The following is a 16,853-nucleotide window of genomic DNA, read 5'->3' on the forward strand; positions in this document are numbered from 1 at the left end:
GGTGTTGCCATCTTTCATGAAGGAGCCCCAGGAGCTTTCCCAAGTGGCTGAGCAACCCCAGGTCAGGCAGGACCCTCAGCCTCCTGTTAAATGCTGCTGTGGCTCACACAGTTGGAGACCTGCTTTCCCTTGCTGTGGCTCTCTCAACCACAGCCTTTTTTGGGGCTGGGGTTGTCCATTCAGAGCACCTACCTCATCTTGAACGTGGCTGGGTAGTGATGCCTAAAGATGTTCAGCTTCTTCCATGTAGGAGGCTAAGCATCATCTATTTTGTTTTCCCTCGTTCAAATGTTCTGGCCTTTGTGTCCCAGGAAAGCTCTCAGTTCCCATTTCCTCACAGCAGAGCCTTGTGTCATGGTCACAATGCATGGATCTAATCTTTTGCTGCCTTTGCTTACACTACATTGCACAACCTGCAAACCACCTCGACCCTGACAGCACATCCCTGAGTGAACACGACCTGGTGGCTACAGAGAAAAGCTGCAACAATGCCGAAGCCACCACACAAGTCACTGACTGAGCAGATCCATCCAGTCTGAGCCATCCTCCACTGCAACTTCAGCCTCTGCACAGAGAAGCAGCCTGAGAAACCCTCATGGGTGAAGAACTTGAAAATCTTCTTCCAGCCCTGCCCTGCAAAGGGCTGGGATAAGACCAGGAGCCATGAGTTTGTGGTAACCAGGTTGCTAAATGAAGGACGCTCTTGTTGCCTGGATGGCATTTTGTTACCCCTGCCTCAGGGCTTTGGCCAGTTGCCATTTGGGGCTAGGAAGGAATTTTTTCCCCCTTCATTTATGGAACTAACTTCTGGGGGGATTTCACCTTCCTCTGAGGCATTGGGACATAGTCAGACCATCCCAGCATCTGTTGTGTTAGTAGCCTGCCTTTGAATCCTTTGCAGGCCATTGAGGGAGAAAGGAAAGCAAAGGCATAAATAATGTGCACTGCTGAACATAGATTTCATTAAAGTTAAGAGTAGATGTAGGATAATTAAGTTAAGTTTAATTTATTTTTTGTTATGAAAATTGGTGTTCATCTCATATTCCTGTGTCAAATACAAGCTCATGACATGCAAGGAGAAAAAGAAGACAAGATGATCCACTGCTGTAGAAAACACAGGGTCTACAATTCACAGGAGAAACCTGCCATTTTTAGCTCAGAAAGTCAAGGTCGAGCTGACTGAGAAGCTGTTCAGACTGCTTGATGGGGAAAGCCCTTTGATCCTCAGAGAATCAACCTTGGGTGGTCAGGGAAGTGTTTCAAGAAAATTGCAAAGGGAAAAGGTTTCTCTGCTCCAGGTTGCCAAGGGTTTTTGGGTAGATGTGATATCTCTTAGGAAAAAATGTTCTTTGCAAGCTCTTGGGCACAAACACCCATGGCCATAACCAAGAACCATACTCCAGCTTGGTATTTCTGTCAAGGCCAGAGGGAGAAATAGAAGAGAGATGGTGAGCATGTTGCAAGAGCAAAGGCTTTGTGGTGTTCAAGGCACTCAGGTGGGTTGGGAAGACCCAACTCTGTATCCTTCACAGGTATCTTCAGAGTCTTTTCCATTGGAATAAACAGGGGAAGAAACCCACTTAGCCTCCCCCTGGCACTCAGGGGTAGATCCAGACCCCTCTCACAGATGTAGGAGCAGTGGCAGCCGTGGTCGGAGCAGATCAGCATCAGCTCAGGGGGTCTCAGGGACTAACGCAGCCATCATTCACTCCCCTAGTGCTGAAGCACACGTCCATGCAGGCTCCACACCCTGCAATTCAGTGGCGTTTCCTTATCTGCTTGTCCCACCGCAAATTCCTGGCCCCTCCAGGAGCCCTGCAGATCAGAGGACATGGCTCTGTGGGCTGGATCCAGCTCATGGGCCATATTGTTGACACCATGCTGTAAGGCATCTCTCAAAGCTTTGAATCACTGCTGTGATACCAATAGGCGCCACTCCTAATTTCCCACCTTTTCCCACATGCAACCCCGGACCCAGTTATGGCTCCCAGTACTGCTCTCACCAACGCTACACAAAAGACAACATCACTACCCAACTCTGTTGCTTTTACATCTTTGGATGTCCCCGAGATATTTCCTCACAGCGTTGTCCTGGGAGCTCATGGCTCAGTGTTTGCCCTCCCTTACCCCTAACTCCTATTGGTAGTCACTGCTCTTATGTGACATGTGAAGAGCAGGGTTTGAATGCCCACCCAGCCCCATTCAAGACCCAAGACACCCAGAAGAAGGGAATGGAAGAGCTTGCGTTTGGTATCCAGTCCAATGCAATCTCCGATATGCTGTTATGTTTTCCCAGCACATTTGCACTGGTCCAGACAGATGGTGAATGAGCACAGGAAACACTCCTCTGTCTCTGAGGCACTGCAGCAAATACACAGCACACCGCACACTAGCATCCCGCACAGGGGACTGCAAACGCTTTCTCATCTCCTCAGCCACAGCAGCCTTGATCTGGGCTCCACGACACTGCAGGGTGTGAGGAGTGTTTGGGGGGGAGGAGGAGGCTGTAGCTGAGGTTCTGCAATGTCCTGACATAGAAATGATATCTCTGGATGCACATTCACCCCAGCTCAGTGGAGGGGCTCTGCCTGCCCCAGGGGTGTGCTAGTGCCTAGCCTGACACCTCGGGGCCACAAGCTGATGTCCAACCCAGCCAGCTCAGCAGGGACTGACAGCAGCTCTCAGCCTAGCTAACAGAGGGCTGGGCTCGCTGGTTGTGGCATGCACACCTTGGGGTCTCAATCCCAGCTCTCCCAGCACAGGAGCATTCTCTGGCACTGCACGGAATGGCCATGTCTGCCAGTGTGACACTAGTGACAAAGCATCTGAACCTCTCATAAAACACTGTGCTGAGGGGATGTGGAAGGGGAGACTGAAGTCTGAGACTCTTTTCCTCAAAGGATCATACAAGGGCCCTGACAAAAGCTTGGCACACGGTGCACATGAGGCTGTGGCTACATGGCCCAGCCCTGCCCTTGGGAGAGCCCTGGCTGGAAACCTACAGCCCACTGCAAGCAGCTTGTCAGGGCAGAGGAGTTGTGGGGTGGGGAAGATCCCCCAGGGAAACTTCAACTAGCAGCTTCAGAAGTGCTTTCCCTGCCGCTTCAGGTGCCATGGGGCCATTGGTACTGCTGGGCTTGGCCTTGCCCTGTGCTGAGCTGGCACTGGCTGCACTGATTCCTGCAAAGAGGATTTCTATGGAGAAGCTGAGCCCCAGGGGTTGGATGTTACAAACATAACAACATTTGGCTGAAACTGGGCAACCAACATTTTGCAACACTGTACGACAAGAGCTATGGGGGAGGTCAAATATTGGAAGTAGCTACCTAGAGATATTGTGAAATCTCCATCTTTGGAAACTTTCAAGAGCAGGTTAGACAGACACGTGGCTGGAATGATTTGGTCAGGGATGCTCAGGCCGAGAGCAGGGGGCTGGACTAGATGAGCTTGTGAAGTCCCTTCCAGTCCTGCTGTCTATGAACCTAAGGCACTTGCCTGTGACCAGTGCTGATATCACCCATAAGAATGCTTTCCTCTAGTTTCCAACAGAATACAACATACATATTTTGCTCCTTCACACCCTGCTACAACCAGCCTAGCCAAAAGTTTCATACAAACCCTCAGGTAAGCTCTAGGAACCAGTTAGTCTGCTGTAAGTCTTTAACAGATTGCACCACTCCTTACTCATGTGCCAGAACACACCGGGGCCACAAATGCTACTGTAGTCCTGAACAGACCCCTCTGTACTTGTTTCAACTTTGTACATCCCGACAGGTGCTCCGATCCCGAAGTAACCAACACGATGGACATGTTTCACCATCCCTCATTCCAGGTAGGGGTCTTGGTCTGGGCTTGTAATTTCACTGAACAGGGCACTGCTGTTCACATGAGTACAAAGGGATGAATTGAGAGGTGGCTAATTCAGAGATGGTTGAAGAAATAGAGCTTCTAACAAAATATGGTCAGCCTGTGGGATGCTCTGCCACCCAGTGTTGTTCAGATAAAGAGCTCAAGAACAGCCAGCATTAGGAGAGGACACACTTAAAATATAAACTCACCCTGATGGGAATCTAAACCCTCCTGGTTTGTGAGGTCAAATGTTGGAGGTTGTGGTTTCACCTTTTCTTTCCCCATAATTTCCCCCTGGAAAGTGCTTACACCTTTCTCAAGCAACTAGTACTTCCCACTGTTGGAGAGAGCACTAGTGATGGATGGGCCATGAGCTGACCTGGTGTGGTTGTTCCTTTATATCTGGAAGTCTCATTGTTGAGAGATCAGGCAGGCTGAATCACTTTGTTCTCACTATTGGGACAAGCAGAAAAGGCATCTCTGGCCAGCTTCACTTATGGGATTATAACAAGGTTTCCTCGTGATTCCACCACCCTCGTGACTTCAGAATCTGCTGTAAGGTGTAAACGGGAGAGGCGATTATTGACATGGCCATATACAAAAAAAGACATAGACTATGTGGGGGATGCTCTGGGGGGGCAGTCACCTACATCCTGTGAACAATGGGACTTGGTGGGGTAACAGTGTTCAGGCTGAACCAGGGGAGGAAAAGGGCTTTCTCCCACAAAGAAGATGTGGAGGGCAATAGGTGGCAGGACTAGCTGCAGAAAGGCCAGCGAAGGTGCTTCTACTGGAGGGGCTGACTAGACCTAAGCTGGATCTGTGGCAAAGACTAACCAAGCTGCAACAGTACCTTAACCCACTGAGATGAAGAAAGTGAGCTGGGATCTCTGATCTGGGTCATGGAACTGGTCCTTGGGCTAGGACCTGGTAGAACAGCACTGGCAGAGGAGAGCCATCTGGTTCCCCTTAGATACCCCGAGACTAACTTTGGGTGTGTGGGGTTTGTTAGGGAACTGGGTCCTAGATTTCTACCAGTCAAAGTTGGATGAGTGGGTCGGAGGAAGGGAGGAGCGAAACCCCTGATGTATAGAACTGAAGTGCCCCAGCTTATTCATGTCTACATTTGGTGTTTTTTCATGCTTTCTTTCATCCTTTTCTGCCAAAGTAAGAGTTCTTGGTGATCCCTGAACCCTGCTGAGTGGGCTGTGCTAATGTGTGTACATACATGCCCCTGTGCACATACAGACATGCCAATGCCCATCAACACCAGAAGGAAACATGCAAGGGTAAATCAGGGGCACTTCAGTGTGAAAGAACCAGAAGGAAAGTATAGGACCCAATGATACCTGACTGCCTTTTCCCAGAGCCATCTGTTTCCAAAGCTGCCTGCCTCACTCCTGTGGCTAGTGAGCAATCTAGTCCGAGCCATGAACAGGCCATGACCATTCAATACTGCCCACAGCCATTCCCATGACCACAACAGTACATTATGCTGCTACCCATCTGTCCCCTAATGCTGCTTGAGGCCTTAGACTTTAAATAGAGCTCTAGGTTTGGGGGAAGTATCACCAGAGGCAAGGATCTGGAAGAGAGAGCAGAGCAGAATGTGGATTGGCAGGCAGGGGACATGGAGAGGAAGAGCAGGTGAAAGGAGAGCTATGAAGAAAGAGGGTTAGGAGCAAGGCAACAAAGCTACTTGGACAGAGCAATTCTGCCCTTTATAGCAGCCTGCTAGGAGCACAAGGGAGATAGTCCCTTCCTAGGCTGAGGGAATGTCTTTCTTGACACTTAAGTAGCATGCAGCGAGCCCAGCCCTCAGGCATCATAGAAACCCAGCCAGCTTCGCCCATTATCCCAACACAAGGGGGAGGAAAATTTCCTAGGAACCAAACTAGGAAGGGCTGTTCAAGGCCAGTTTGTGTTAGATCCATTACAATGTTCAAATTTCATACATGGTCATTATCCACAGTCAAACTTACTGGCCCAGGGCAAGAGAGATGGGGACAGTGTGAAGCACACCAGTCACCCGGGGTTTCTGTGCTCCCCCACTTTGTTGTATGCCAACTTCATACAGCTTCAGTCACGTCTTTTCACGCCCCATGTTAGAGTGGTGGATTTTTAAATCCCCATTTGTGCACTTCCTCCTGGCAAATGTTCCTCCTGTTGAAAGGGCTGGTTATCTGTGATACACATCAGGCCAAGCAAGCCAATAGCAGAGAAAAAAAAAATTAAGATGAGTTGCAAATGAAAAAAAACAACAACAACAAAACCCAAGGTTATGTGCCTAGTCTTGCTTCTTTACAACAGAGAGAGGGGGTTTGGATGTTTTTATTTCCCCTACATGGTTATTTTTACTTCAGAAGTATCACCACTATCAAACCAAAACTTCCATCTCGACTGGAATCATCGAATCAAAGAAAAAGGAGATTTCCCTCATATTGTGGCAGTAATCGCTTGGAAGCAACTTAGAGACATTGTAATACTGAGGTTCTACCCAGCTATAGGGGTTGAAGGTCCCTTGGCTTTTCTAGTTAAAAAAAACAACCCAGCTGTTAATGTGGGTTTCCTGATTGGCTCATTTTGTTCAGTCTCCCTACCGCCACCTCACATCAGTGTTAAACCTCCACTGAAGTCAGAATACAGCTGCTTTGAATGACTTCAAAATCAGATCAGAGTTGTACAAGCTCTGTATTAGTCTAACTTTTGGACAATTATAATTCTATTATAAAAATGGATGCCACTATATGCAGTTCTTTACAATCTTCACAAGAGGGTGCCAATGTACAATAAATAGTAGTTCTCTTGCTATCTGGGATAACCTCAGTTGTGGTTTAAGGTTTATTTGACAATGAAAGTGAGGGAATCCATGGATTTAGTTTGTGCAAGCAAATAGTTTTGACAGACTCCTTTGCACTAAATGCACTCTGTGTACATGTGTATTGAGAGGGAAATTTGCCTCAGTCACACTCACAAACACCTATGGAGTTAGTAAATAATATGCGATAGACCAGAATTTGGCTTAGCATCTTCCTCCTTACAGAAAGGGAGAGTTACTGACTATGAGCTGTATCTTGAGAAGAAACCCTACTCTTTTAGTAGACAGAATAACTAAGAAGATTCTTTTCTTTTCAGTGACAAAAGGAAACAAAAAATCCTGTGAGAGGAGTCAAATTGAAACTGAGATTAGTTACCTGAAGAAAAGCAAACATTGCACAATGATTTCAGAGTCTATATTTAATTTTGATACAAAATACAAATTAAGAGGATAACAAAGAAGAAGATTTTCAACAGCAAATATAACCAGTTTGTTCAAATGTTATGAGCATCCAATAAATTATGGCACACTGAGGGTGAATCAACCTAAGTAAACTAGCCTGGGTTAGCTGAAAAATGCCAAAAGAAATAGAAATTCAAATTAGAATTCACAGACCTCCACCTTCAATTCCCAACCTAACAAAATGTTGAGTGTCATTTTGGTGAAATTCAGAGTAATCAATTAACAGAGAGAAAAAAAGTAGGCATTTAAAACACTAAAGATGATGTCAACCAGAATGGACACACATATATTTGATAACATTGTTGACAACCCAAAATCCCACATTTTATCTCTGTCATTTATAATTTTCTTTTCAATTTATTTTTCACATCAGAGAAAATATTAATTTCATCTTGAACCCAATAGGCCACATAATCTGAAGTGCCTGGAATGAAATCGCGTAGTTCTCCAACATACTTCCTCATCTCACTAGCAGGGACATGACCTGCAAAATGAAAATACATGTGTAGCCATAAACAGCATAGAAACTGTGGAGTTAGTGTTAGTTACTGGATTTTCTAGAGCAGCGATTCTCAGCCAGGGTGATGCTGCTGCATCATGCTGTGTCATTAGATTCTTAAGGGGTGTCATGCAATATTAGCACTGTTAAAAGTACAAACACTTATACATGATTTACAACATAAACCCAGAGATTTCCAATAGGAATCCCTTGTGTCAAAAACATTCTGACCCGTGGTCTGAGTGCTCCACAACAGTAGAATTGCTCTATTATTTTTCCATAGTTGAGAAATGAGTGAAAGCAAAGAAATGACATGGGGTCTTGAAAAGAAATGGGGTCCTGAGTCTAACAAAGGATGCCTTGAGTCTAAAATGGTTGAGAACCACTGTTCTAGAATGAGGCAAAATATACAATATTAGAACTTGCAGACATTGACAGCATCAAACATGGGAATGCCTGGTATGTTATTACACTTTCCCATTTGAGATAAAACTGCTCAATTGTATTAAACATCATCTCATGGGATACATAGAGAGATGGTTTGCTGAGAAATATGTGCAACTGCCACTGCCCTAGAGAAAAATGAGCACCTCTCAGGTCTTCTTTTAGTTAAGTACTTCAGTCTGTGCTTGAGTGTTTGGCTATAGCAGGGCCTTAATAGCATTCATATAAATGCTCAAGCCCCACTCTATGCCAGGAGTGGCCAACCTGTGGCACATGTGCCAAAAGTGGCACGTGTAGTCCCTGTGCGTGGCTTGTGGCATATCAAGGAAGAAGCAGGCAACACAGTGGCTGAATAGGCAGGGAACAGAAAGCAGTGCAATAGACTGGGCAGGGAGCACAGAACAGAGCAGAGTGGCCAATCAGGCAAGGGAAGGGTGGGCAGGGGTTTTAATTTGTGGCACATCTGCCAAAAAGGTTGGTCTCCATTGCCCTATGCTGATCATTACCTGTCACCATGTTGTTCACTGGGTAGTCTTGTAGTGGATAGCATGATAGCTTCTCTCCTGCTGGCTTTCTTGTGACTGGTTTTTCTATACTGTTATATTTAAAAACAAACAAAAAAACCCACTGTCTTTTTTTTCTTGGGTTTTATGCTTTGGAAAGCATACTTTTAGGAATGGGCTCTGCCCACAAGGTCAGCTATTCACAGCTTTTTCAGGTTTTTTTCTATTCAGTTGCCAATCTACAGCCCGGGTTGATGACCTAAACTTCATAGCATGATCATCTGGCTTGGTGGGAGACAATCCCTAGACTCCCACCAATCACTCTTCTTCAGGCATAGGAAGTCTCTCCAACAGACTCTAACAGAACAGCAGAGACTTCCTATGCCTGAAGAAGGGTGATTGCACCCGAAAGCTTGCAAAGAACTTTTTTCCAACTACTCAGTCTAATAAAAGATATCGCATCTACCCAAAGAACCTTGTATGCTAAACTGGAAATTATACAGCAATTTTTATTAGACACGTGTTGTCTAATGTATTAAATAATTGCAAATAGTCTCCTTTGTTTTATTAATTTTACATTAGTCAGGCTCTGGATCTTCAGTTTTCATTGTACTTGTATTGAACAACAGACACTTGCACTGCAGACATTGAAAGCTTCAGCAGAGGGACAGATATATTGGGAGAAAAAGTAGAATACAGTTTAAGGTCCTGATAAAAAACATATTAATTGGATGCTTCTCCTAACATGATCAATGGAAAAATCATTAACATTGGCATGTAAATAGTGACCCTTGGAATCCAGAGTCAACAGCTCTTTGATATTGTATGCGTCATGTGTGCAAGTGCTGAAAACCAGGATTAAGCCATCCCGCAGTGAGAATAAAAGGAATACCTTCTAGTCAGGTCTCTTTTGCCCCTTATTCTTTGCTCCTTCTCTTCCCCAACAGTTTTTATTTCAGCTGGTGTCAATATTTCAAGCTGTGGAATAGCAAGGAAAATTTTAATTAATTAAACGATTTAATGTAGCTGATTAGTGAACAGCACCGTCTGTCTTGATGCAGTTTGTTAAGGAAGCAAAGGAAAGTGCTTCTAATAATCAGCAGTTTAAATATTTCTGACTGTCACCAGTCTTCTGAGAGGATCAACATCAGTGGAACTTCCCCAAGGAAGTTCACCACCATCACGAGACTCCCACCAACATAACCACTATAGCTAAGCTCACAGTTGTGCTACTTTTGGACTACCCCCTCCAAACTATTACACAGTGTGCTGCATCTCAGGGCTACACATGAGAATGATATCACTCTGAAAGAGAAACAGGCCACCTCAAATGATTGCTCTGCAGCTCCTGCTGCCTCTTACCAGAGACAACCACTATGTCACCCAGAGTAAACAAGCACTGCAATCAGACTGGAAGGTTACTTCCCTAAATCCATTTTTGCAGAAGTTCTGCCCATGTGTTCCCCTACATGCCATGCTCTCAAAGGGGCATATGCAGTAGGCAAAAAGCAGAAGCAGGCAGCTTAATTTTCATAATGTGATAAGCAAGGCAGGCAGCATTTTTTGCCCAGTATTTCCCTTAGAGCTCTGCAATGAAAGCCTGGCTCCAGCTGAAGTCATGTTGACTTTACCATTGTTTTCAGCAGGGCAAGATTGCATTTAGTACTGTCTTACCTGTTCTATCTGGGAATTATTCATCTGTTCCCATATAAAACTACCAATTTTTCTTTTAATTTCTGGAATGAAAAGAAAGATCATATCAAAAGCATAATGGTATGGTGCAACCTGTACAACAAAAAACAAATCGGTCCCTTAACAAGAGATCGTCTTTTCTAAAGTTTCAAGTCATATAATGATAGGATACAGAATAAAAATTCTGACTGAGGACTTGCAAAGAGAACTAAAGAGAGTTAACAGGGGTGATCTTTCCAGAAATCTTTGCTAAGTAGGAACAAAAATGAAAAAGATTAACAGTGTGGAGATGAACCTGATGAGCACCTGGTCACAGTTCACCTTCCTGACCTCATTCAGTCTATTCCTAATGATTCACTTATGAGATCTGATGGAACAAGGAGAGGTAATATATAAATGGAAAGTCCACAGTGTTAGGGGTATGGGTTAATATGCATCCAGGCCTTAGACGTGGGTCTACAACACCTCTGAAATCAAGCACCTTAAAATGAGCACCCAAAATTAGTGTTTCTGAAAATCTGACTCCACACACACAAACTAACAAGATAGTATTTAACAGCCAACCATGTCCTGCTGAAATTTTTTAAATGAGAACAGAAAAAATGAAGAACAGTGAAGTAGCTGAGGACATCCCCTCTGGATCATAAGGAAAACAGGAGAGCAAGAAAAATCATACTGGATCAACTCTCAAGATACAAGGAATTGCAGTTCCAAACACAGGGGCAACTCCAAGTACCCACTCATTTGTTAAGCAACAAACAATTACCCTTCTCTGAGCAAACAATACTTGTGTGATGGCTAATCACTTCATAGAAAGTAGGACTGGAAAACACCTCAGAAATCATCTAGTTCAACTCCCTGCTCAAGGCAGGATCATCTCTACCTACTCTACCTCAGCCAAGTGCTTGGTTCTGGCCTGCACTTCAAAACTTCCAGCGATACAGATTCCACAGCCTTCCCAGGTGACTTGTTTCTATGCTTAGCCACCTGCATAATTAGATAGCTCTTCCTAACATCCAACCTAAGTTTCCCTTGTTGCAAGTTAAATTTGTTATTTCTTGTCTTGTCCTCTGTGAAATTCCACAGGTTGTGGGATTTCCCTCCTTGAAGGTTTTTAAGATGCAGCTAGACAAAGTCTTGGCTGGGATGATCTAACTGAGGATAGTCTTGCTTTGAGCAGGGGGTTGGACTAGATAACCTCCTGAGATCCCTTCCAACCCTAATTTGCTATGATTTTATGATTCTAACAGTTAATCACCATACTTTTTATAACAATCCTTATTTTGTATTTTGAAGATGCCTATCAAACCTGTCCTTGTCTTCAAGGAGCCTGGAGAAAGAAGGGTAATTAGTTGTATTAGTCTGAAGTCAGGCAGGAGGCAGGGCAGAGTAGCACCTGTAGACTAACTTGTTAAAAAATTCATAAGCTATTGTAGGAACAGCCTAATTAGTCAAGTAATGGATTTTAATAGGGACCTTAAGGGAGATCACTAGGAAGCAGCATTTACGATATAATAGAGTTAACTTCAGCTTCTTCTATAGTCAAAACTACTTCACACTGCTTACCCTTGGACAGCACCAAGTAAAACAATAAGCACTGCTGATAACACTTAGCTCTCATCCTTCTTCACTGCAGAACTGTGGGAAGCTAATCATAGGATTGCTCCTTATTGCTCCCAGGACACCTGAGCAGAGGCACCCCAGATGATGGACCTCCATGTCGCTATGCTTCCACAGTGGTTTAAAACAATGTGGAAATTGTGTATGCACATTTATGTATTTTCTCTAACCTTCTTGCAAGCAGGCAGGAGGAAGGATGAAGTGACCTAAAAGCACTGTCTGCTTCATTTCAGAGCTGGTATTTGCAGAGAGATAACAGGAGTGAAATACAGTAGCTTTTCCATCAATATAATCACAGCTCTTGTGAATTCTAGAGGGGAAAGATGAAATGTGTTTATAAAAGCAAACAAGGAAAAAAAAAACCCTGAATGTCTGAATGATCAATTTATTGAAATTAAATTAAACATCTTTAACAATGTTAAAATCCAGTGGGAATGTTTTCAGCATGTAAGTATTCAACTTCTAAAGGTGAACAAAGAATTTTCATAGACGCGCAAAACATTTACAAATCCAAAAATTATGAGCAGACTATTTAATATGTTGAAATCGAAATTATAGATATATTTTTAAGACAAATTACTTGAAAGATGTTTTATTTTCTTTCATTACCTGTCAAGATCTGAATTCAGGGTTCTATGTTTTCTCTAGGAGAACTAAACCACATAGATGACAGCTAAACCACATAGAACTCTACCAGATAGCTGATAATTGTGATAGTTTATCAGGTGTTGTAGGAAAATCATGAACTGCTTACAACTTCACATCATAGGGAATGGTAAACTTCCATTATTTTTAGCACCAAAACATGGGATAAGAAAAGTGTTAATCAGTATGTTATTGTGTGAATGATAACTGTTATTTCATATATGGGATTCTACCAAAACTCCAGACTCAGTCCCAACATCATTCTAAAGCATGAGGTAAAGCACTGGGAGGTCAGATAAAAGTTCACCTTTATGCACTAATTGGCATAGTTATGCAACTTGCCACAGAAATGGTGCCTGTCCTTTGAAGAGAAGTTAATATATTTAAAATGTTTCAAAGCCATCACATACACATAACAACCTGCACATAACACATTTGATGATCAGCATGGGGACAGCCCCATACTCAGAAAGGTTCTGTGTCTGCTGTAATATCATCAGAACACACTCAGCAGATTCACATCAGGGCTGGAGCTCGTGACTGGTTGGGTGTCCTAAAAACTAAGTAGATAAGGATCAGGTTTAGGTTTTTAGGAAATAACTTGAATTATCCTCCTGAACCCTTTTATCTGGAGAACTTGGTATATATTGCTTAAGTAAGTAGATCCAACATCCTCTTTGTATATCATGGGTAATATATATTTACCTGATACTAACTTAAATATTTAACATAAATAGTAATTTAATGATGGGATAGTTTCCTTCATTTCTAAGTTTTGCAGTTATCCTTCCAAAATACTGTCACGTCTCCTTTTGTTTTCTATGCATTGTTCAATTCCATTAGTAATAATTTGGCAAACTGAAAATAAAATGTATTTCTTTCACAAATCAGCCTTTTTATCTCTAGCAAGCTATGTTCTCACTTCTCCTATTTTGCTTTTAGTAAGTTAATTTGCTATGCCTTTTGTTTTCTTTCCTTCCTAGTTGCACTGTGGCGTAAGGAATGAGATCAGCAAAAATACCAGAACTCAAGGTTGTCATCTGGCTCCCAAAAACCAGTGGGGAGAGTATATGAGACCCAAGATTTCACTTCACAGCAGAACCAAAGTTGGCTTTGGAAACTAAACACACTCAGGTTTAAATATTTGACCCATGAACAAAACCCTGCTCTACACAGAATTTTATACCAAGGTTCAGTTAAATGTGTGTTTTGTTTTGTTTTGTTTTTACTTAAATAGTTGCATCAATATAACCCTCAATGTGGATGCAGTTGCATCAGTACATCAGTATATTTTATTCCCCTTCCTGTATAGGAATAGGCAATATCAGTACAAGCACTTTTAATGGTAGAAATCTGTCTAAACTAAGGGGGTTGTATTGCTTTACTTTGATAGTACTGTTAAAGCTGCACAACTTTTGTATGAGGGGGGAAAAAACCTGATATGTTTTTACAAACAATTACATATCCTCTCCAACACAGCTGAGCTACTGCTTCTTTTGAAAATCACATTCACAATAGCCCAGAATTAACCAATCTCTGTTCCCCATTGAAATAAATAGCTCTCATTGATTTCAATGAGAATTAATTTCCCATTTCAATCAATCCCACTGAATTAATTTCCCATTTCAATCAATTCAGTGGGATTGATTGAAATGGGAAATTAAAATAAATAAAACTCTCATTGATGTCAATGGGAACAGAGGGTGCATCTACACATGCCAATTTAAGGCACATTAGCCATTTTTAAGGTGCATTAAGGGTGCGGGTCTACATGTGTGTGCCATTAATGCACCTTCAAAATGGTGATTATAGGCTATTCGTGCATAAATTTGATACCTGCAAAAGCAGGTATCAAATTTATGCACGAATAGCTAAAGTGCCTTAATGCACATGTAGATGTACTAAGGCATTAATGCTGTGTATGTTAACTGATTTGGGACTAACTTGAGTCCCAAGTCAGTGTCCACATCATGTTAATGCACCATAGTGCATGCATGTGTAGACATGCACCTTAATTGCCTTAATATACATTAAACAAATGCACATTAAATTTAGGCATGTGCAAAACCACATGTAGACACACCCAGACTGAGTCTCTTTTAAGGGTTTCATCCTGTGTTTTTAATTTCTCTCTCAAATATTGGGATTGTTATTTAACACAGTCATTTGTGTTAATCTTTTGTCTTACATTATGTTTGTCTAGTTATCTGTAATTAATTGCATAGCTGAGACACTCCAAGAGGTTAGATTTATATACTGTGCAGTACATGTAATAACAGATGCAGAATGTACAATATTTTGAGAAGTGCAGTCAGGAGATTCTCATAACAGGTAGTCCATAATTAAACCAGGAAAAGGTAGGAGACTTATTTGCTGTAGATTCTTTCAGAAAATAAGGTAGTGGGGAATTAGAGTTGGTGCACATCCAAAAGTATTGGATAGATAAGAACAGAGCAAAACAGCTATGTAGCAACCATTCCAAGGGATACCTCTGTGTATCAGGGCATGAGGCATCGCTACTGAACAGGTAATCGGCATCATGATGATTTGTGATCACTCCTCCTTCAGCCACTGAAAAAGAGTTCACAATGAGAGTATGAGGCACCTTGGGTAGTAGATCCCTGGGGTATATGCCTTCATATCAATCTTATCTTCCCTACTTCACTTCTTCAATGGCTTTTGTTTGAGCTCAAGTGTTTGGCCCTTCTTTTACCCGGTTTCAGGGGCTTTGTTCCCAGTGGGAGGGCTCTGCTCAGGGCAAGAACAGGGGGGAGGAAAGAAAGCTGCCCTTGCCCTTCCTGTGCTCTACAGCTTGCCAGAGGCATCCTCTGGCTTAAGTTGGCTGAAGTGGTTTTCACAAGCCATCCTAGCAGCTCGAGGGGAGCAGACAGGCCTTCCCCAGCTTTCTTCACCCTGGCTGGGTCCACAGACACCCTCCCCAAGCTCTTTTCTCAGTGCTCTTGCTAAGATCAGGTTGGCCAGGGGGAGCAGCGTCTGCCAAGAGATAGACCGGAGCTGCCGGCCTCCCTCCTGCCATCACTAACCAGGCACATGCAGCCATTACCAGAAGGGAGGGAGCTGCTCTGGCTCCCACTGGTCTCACAGGTGGGATTGTGGTTCCCCGCTTCTCAAGGGCTTGTTTCTCTGCCTTCCCCCTCAGGGCAGGGAAGGCACCAGCCCCCTGCCTCTCCACCTTGCTGAGGGGACCCCCGCGCTCCCCCCTCACCCCAGAAGTCACAGAGATCCCGGCTGACGCTTTGGGAGAACCAGGCACTGCAGCTCCTGAACATCCCGCTGCCAGAGGAAGCCGCCTTGCCTTCCCCCACTCTTCTCCTGAGCTGCTGAGGAGAGGGCCAGGGCCAGGCCAGGCCAGGCCGGTGGGGGGTGGGGCGACCCCTCCAGCCCCCTCGGGCCTGCAGAGGAGGGGAGCAGAGAGCACTGCTGGTCAGCACCATCTCCAAAAGGAGGAGGGGGAGGGCAGGGCCAGGCTAGTTCTCTGGGAGGTGCTTGGGGAAGGTTTTTGAAGATGCTAACTCTGCGCACCGTGTCCTTCAGCAGCTCCACAGCACGGCCCTCTGCCCGCCCCAAGCCCAGCTCAGCCCAGTCCGGCTAATCACAGGTGCACAAGGCCAGAGACGAGAGACGCACGGTCCGTAGAGGGGAGACGTCCCACCGCGCAGAGCCCCTGCCTGCCCTCAGAAGAGACGGCTCTGTGTGTATCGACAGCCAGACAGCTTCACAGTAAAACAAGAGCCATCTCAAATGTCACGTCATTTTACAAATAAAGGGCAGTCCTGGCAAGGACTCAGTCCACTCCTACTTTAGGTCAACTTGAGGCTGAAAAACAACTGACCAAGAGTTACTGGTTTGGTTTTATCACTTTATATACTGTTTAAAACCACTTTTTTTCTCTCTTGCACATCAAACATGCTATAAAATGCTTCCATCGCAAAATGAAAATAATAAACTGCATATTGATTATAAACAGAATGTGATGTTATCTTTGCACATCAGTTTTCTTCTATTTATTTATATTTTGCAAATCGTTCTGCATACAAGCTGCGCCATTTAGCAATCAAGAGTTTCATAAAAAAAAACAAGCAAACTGATTGATGCATCATAACACTACGTGCATACATATATTCTGTGGCCTTATCTCTATTAGTGCCCAATAAGAGTAAACTCACAAAAAAGCCAAGCAGATAACACCCAGCTGGAGAACGGAAATTCTAGCATACAGCTTTCAGCTGAGTTAAAGGAAGTGCTAAGCATTTTAAATGTTAACTAAATACCTATCTAAACTCTATAATCAAATGCTATA

At 43.7% G+C, this 16,853-nt stretch overlaps 1 protein-coding gene across 1 annotated transcript; it reads right to left on the reverse strand.

Annotated features, from left to right (window-relative positions):
* Positions 1–7,128: 7,128 nt before the first annotated feature.
* Positions 7,129–15,893, reverse strand: TERB2 (telomere repeat binding bouquet formation protein 2). Its single transcript, XM_019503858.1, has 7 exons — positions 15,759–15,893; positions 15,022–15,103; positions 12,058–12,197; positions 10,250–10,311; positions 9,468–9,553; positions 8,579–8,667; positions 7,129–7,613 (listed from the first exon to the last, which is right to left on the reverse strand). Exons 1-7 carry the CDS (start codon positions 15,820–15,822, stop codon positions 7,468–7,470), a joined length of 669 nt encoding a protein of 222 aa, XP_019359403.1. The 5' UTR covers positions 15,823–15,893; the 3' UTR covers positions 7,129–7,467.
* Between the last annotated feature and the right edge of the window lie 960 nt (positions 15,894–16,853).

This window comes from Gavialis gangeticus, unplaced genomic scaffold (genome assembly GCF_001723915.1).
Source record: "Gavialis gangeticus isolate Ggan-Ray unplaced genomic scaffold, GavGan_comp1, whole genome shotgun sequence".
In the NCBI taxonomy this organism is placed as follows: domain Eukaryota; kingdom Metazoa; phylum Chordata; order Crocodylia; family Gavialidae; genus Gavialis; species Gavialis gangeticus.

Coding starts and splice junctions, on each gene's coding strand:
- TERB2 (XM_019503858.1), bottom strand. CDS start 15,822: ATGTTCAGGAGCTGCAGTGCCTGGTTCTCCCAAAGCGTCAGCCGGGAT. Junction 10,312..12,057: donor TCCTGCCTGCTTGCAAGAAG/GTTAGAGAAAAT, acceptor TTTTCATTCCAG/AAATTAAAAGAAAAATTGGT. Junction 7,614..8,578: donor AGTGAACAACATGGTGACAG/GTAATGATCAGC, acceptor TTCATTTTGCAG/GTCATGTCCCTGCTAGTGAG.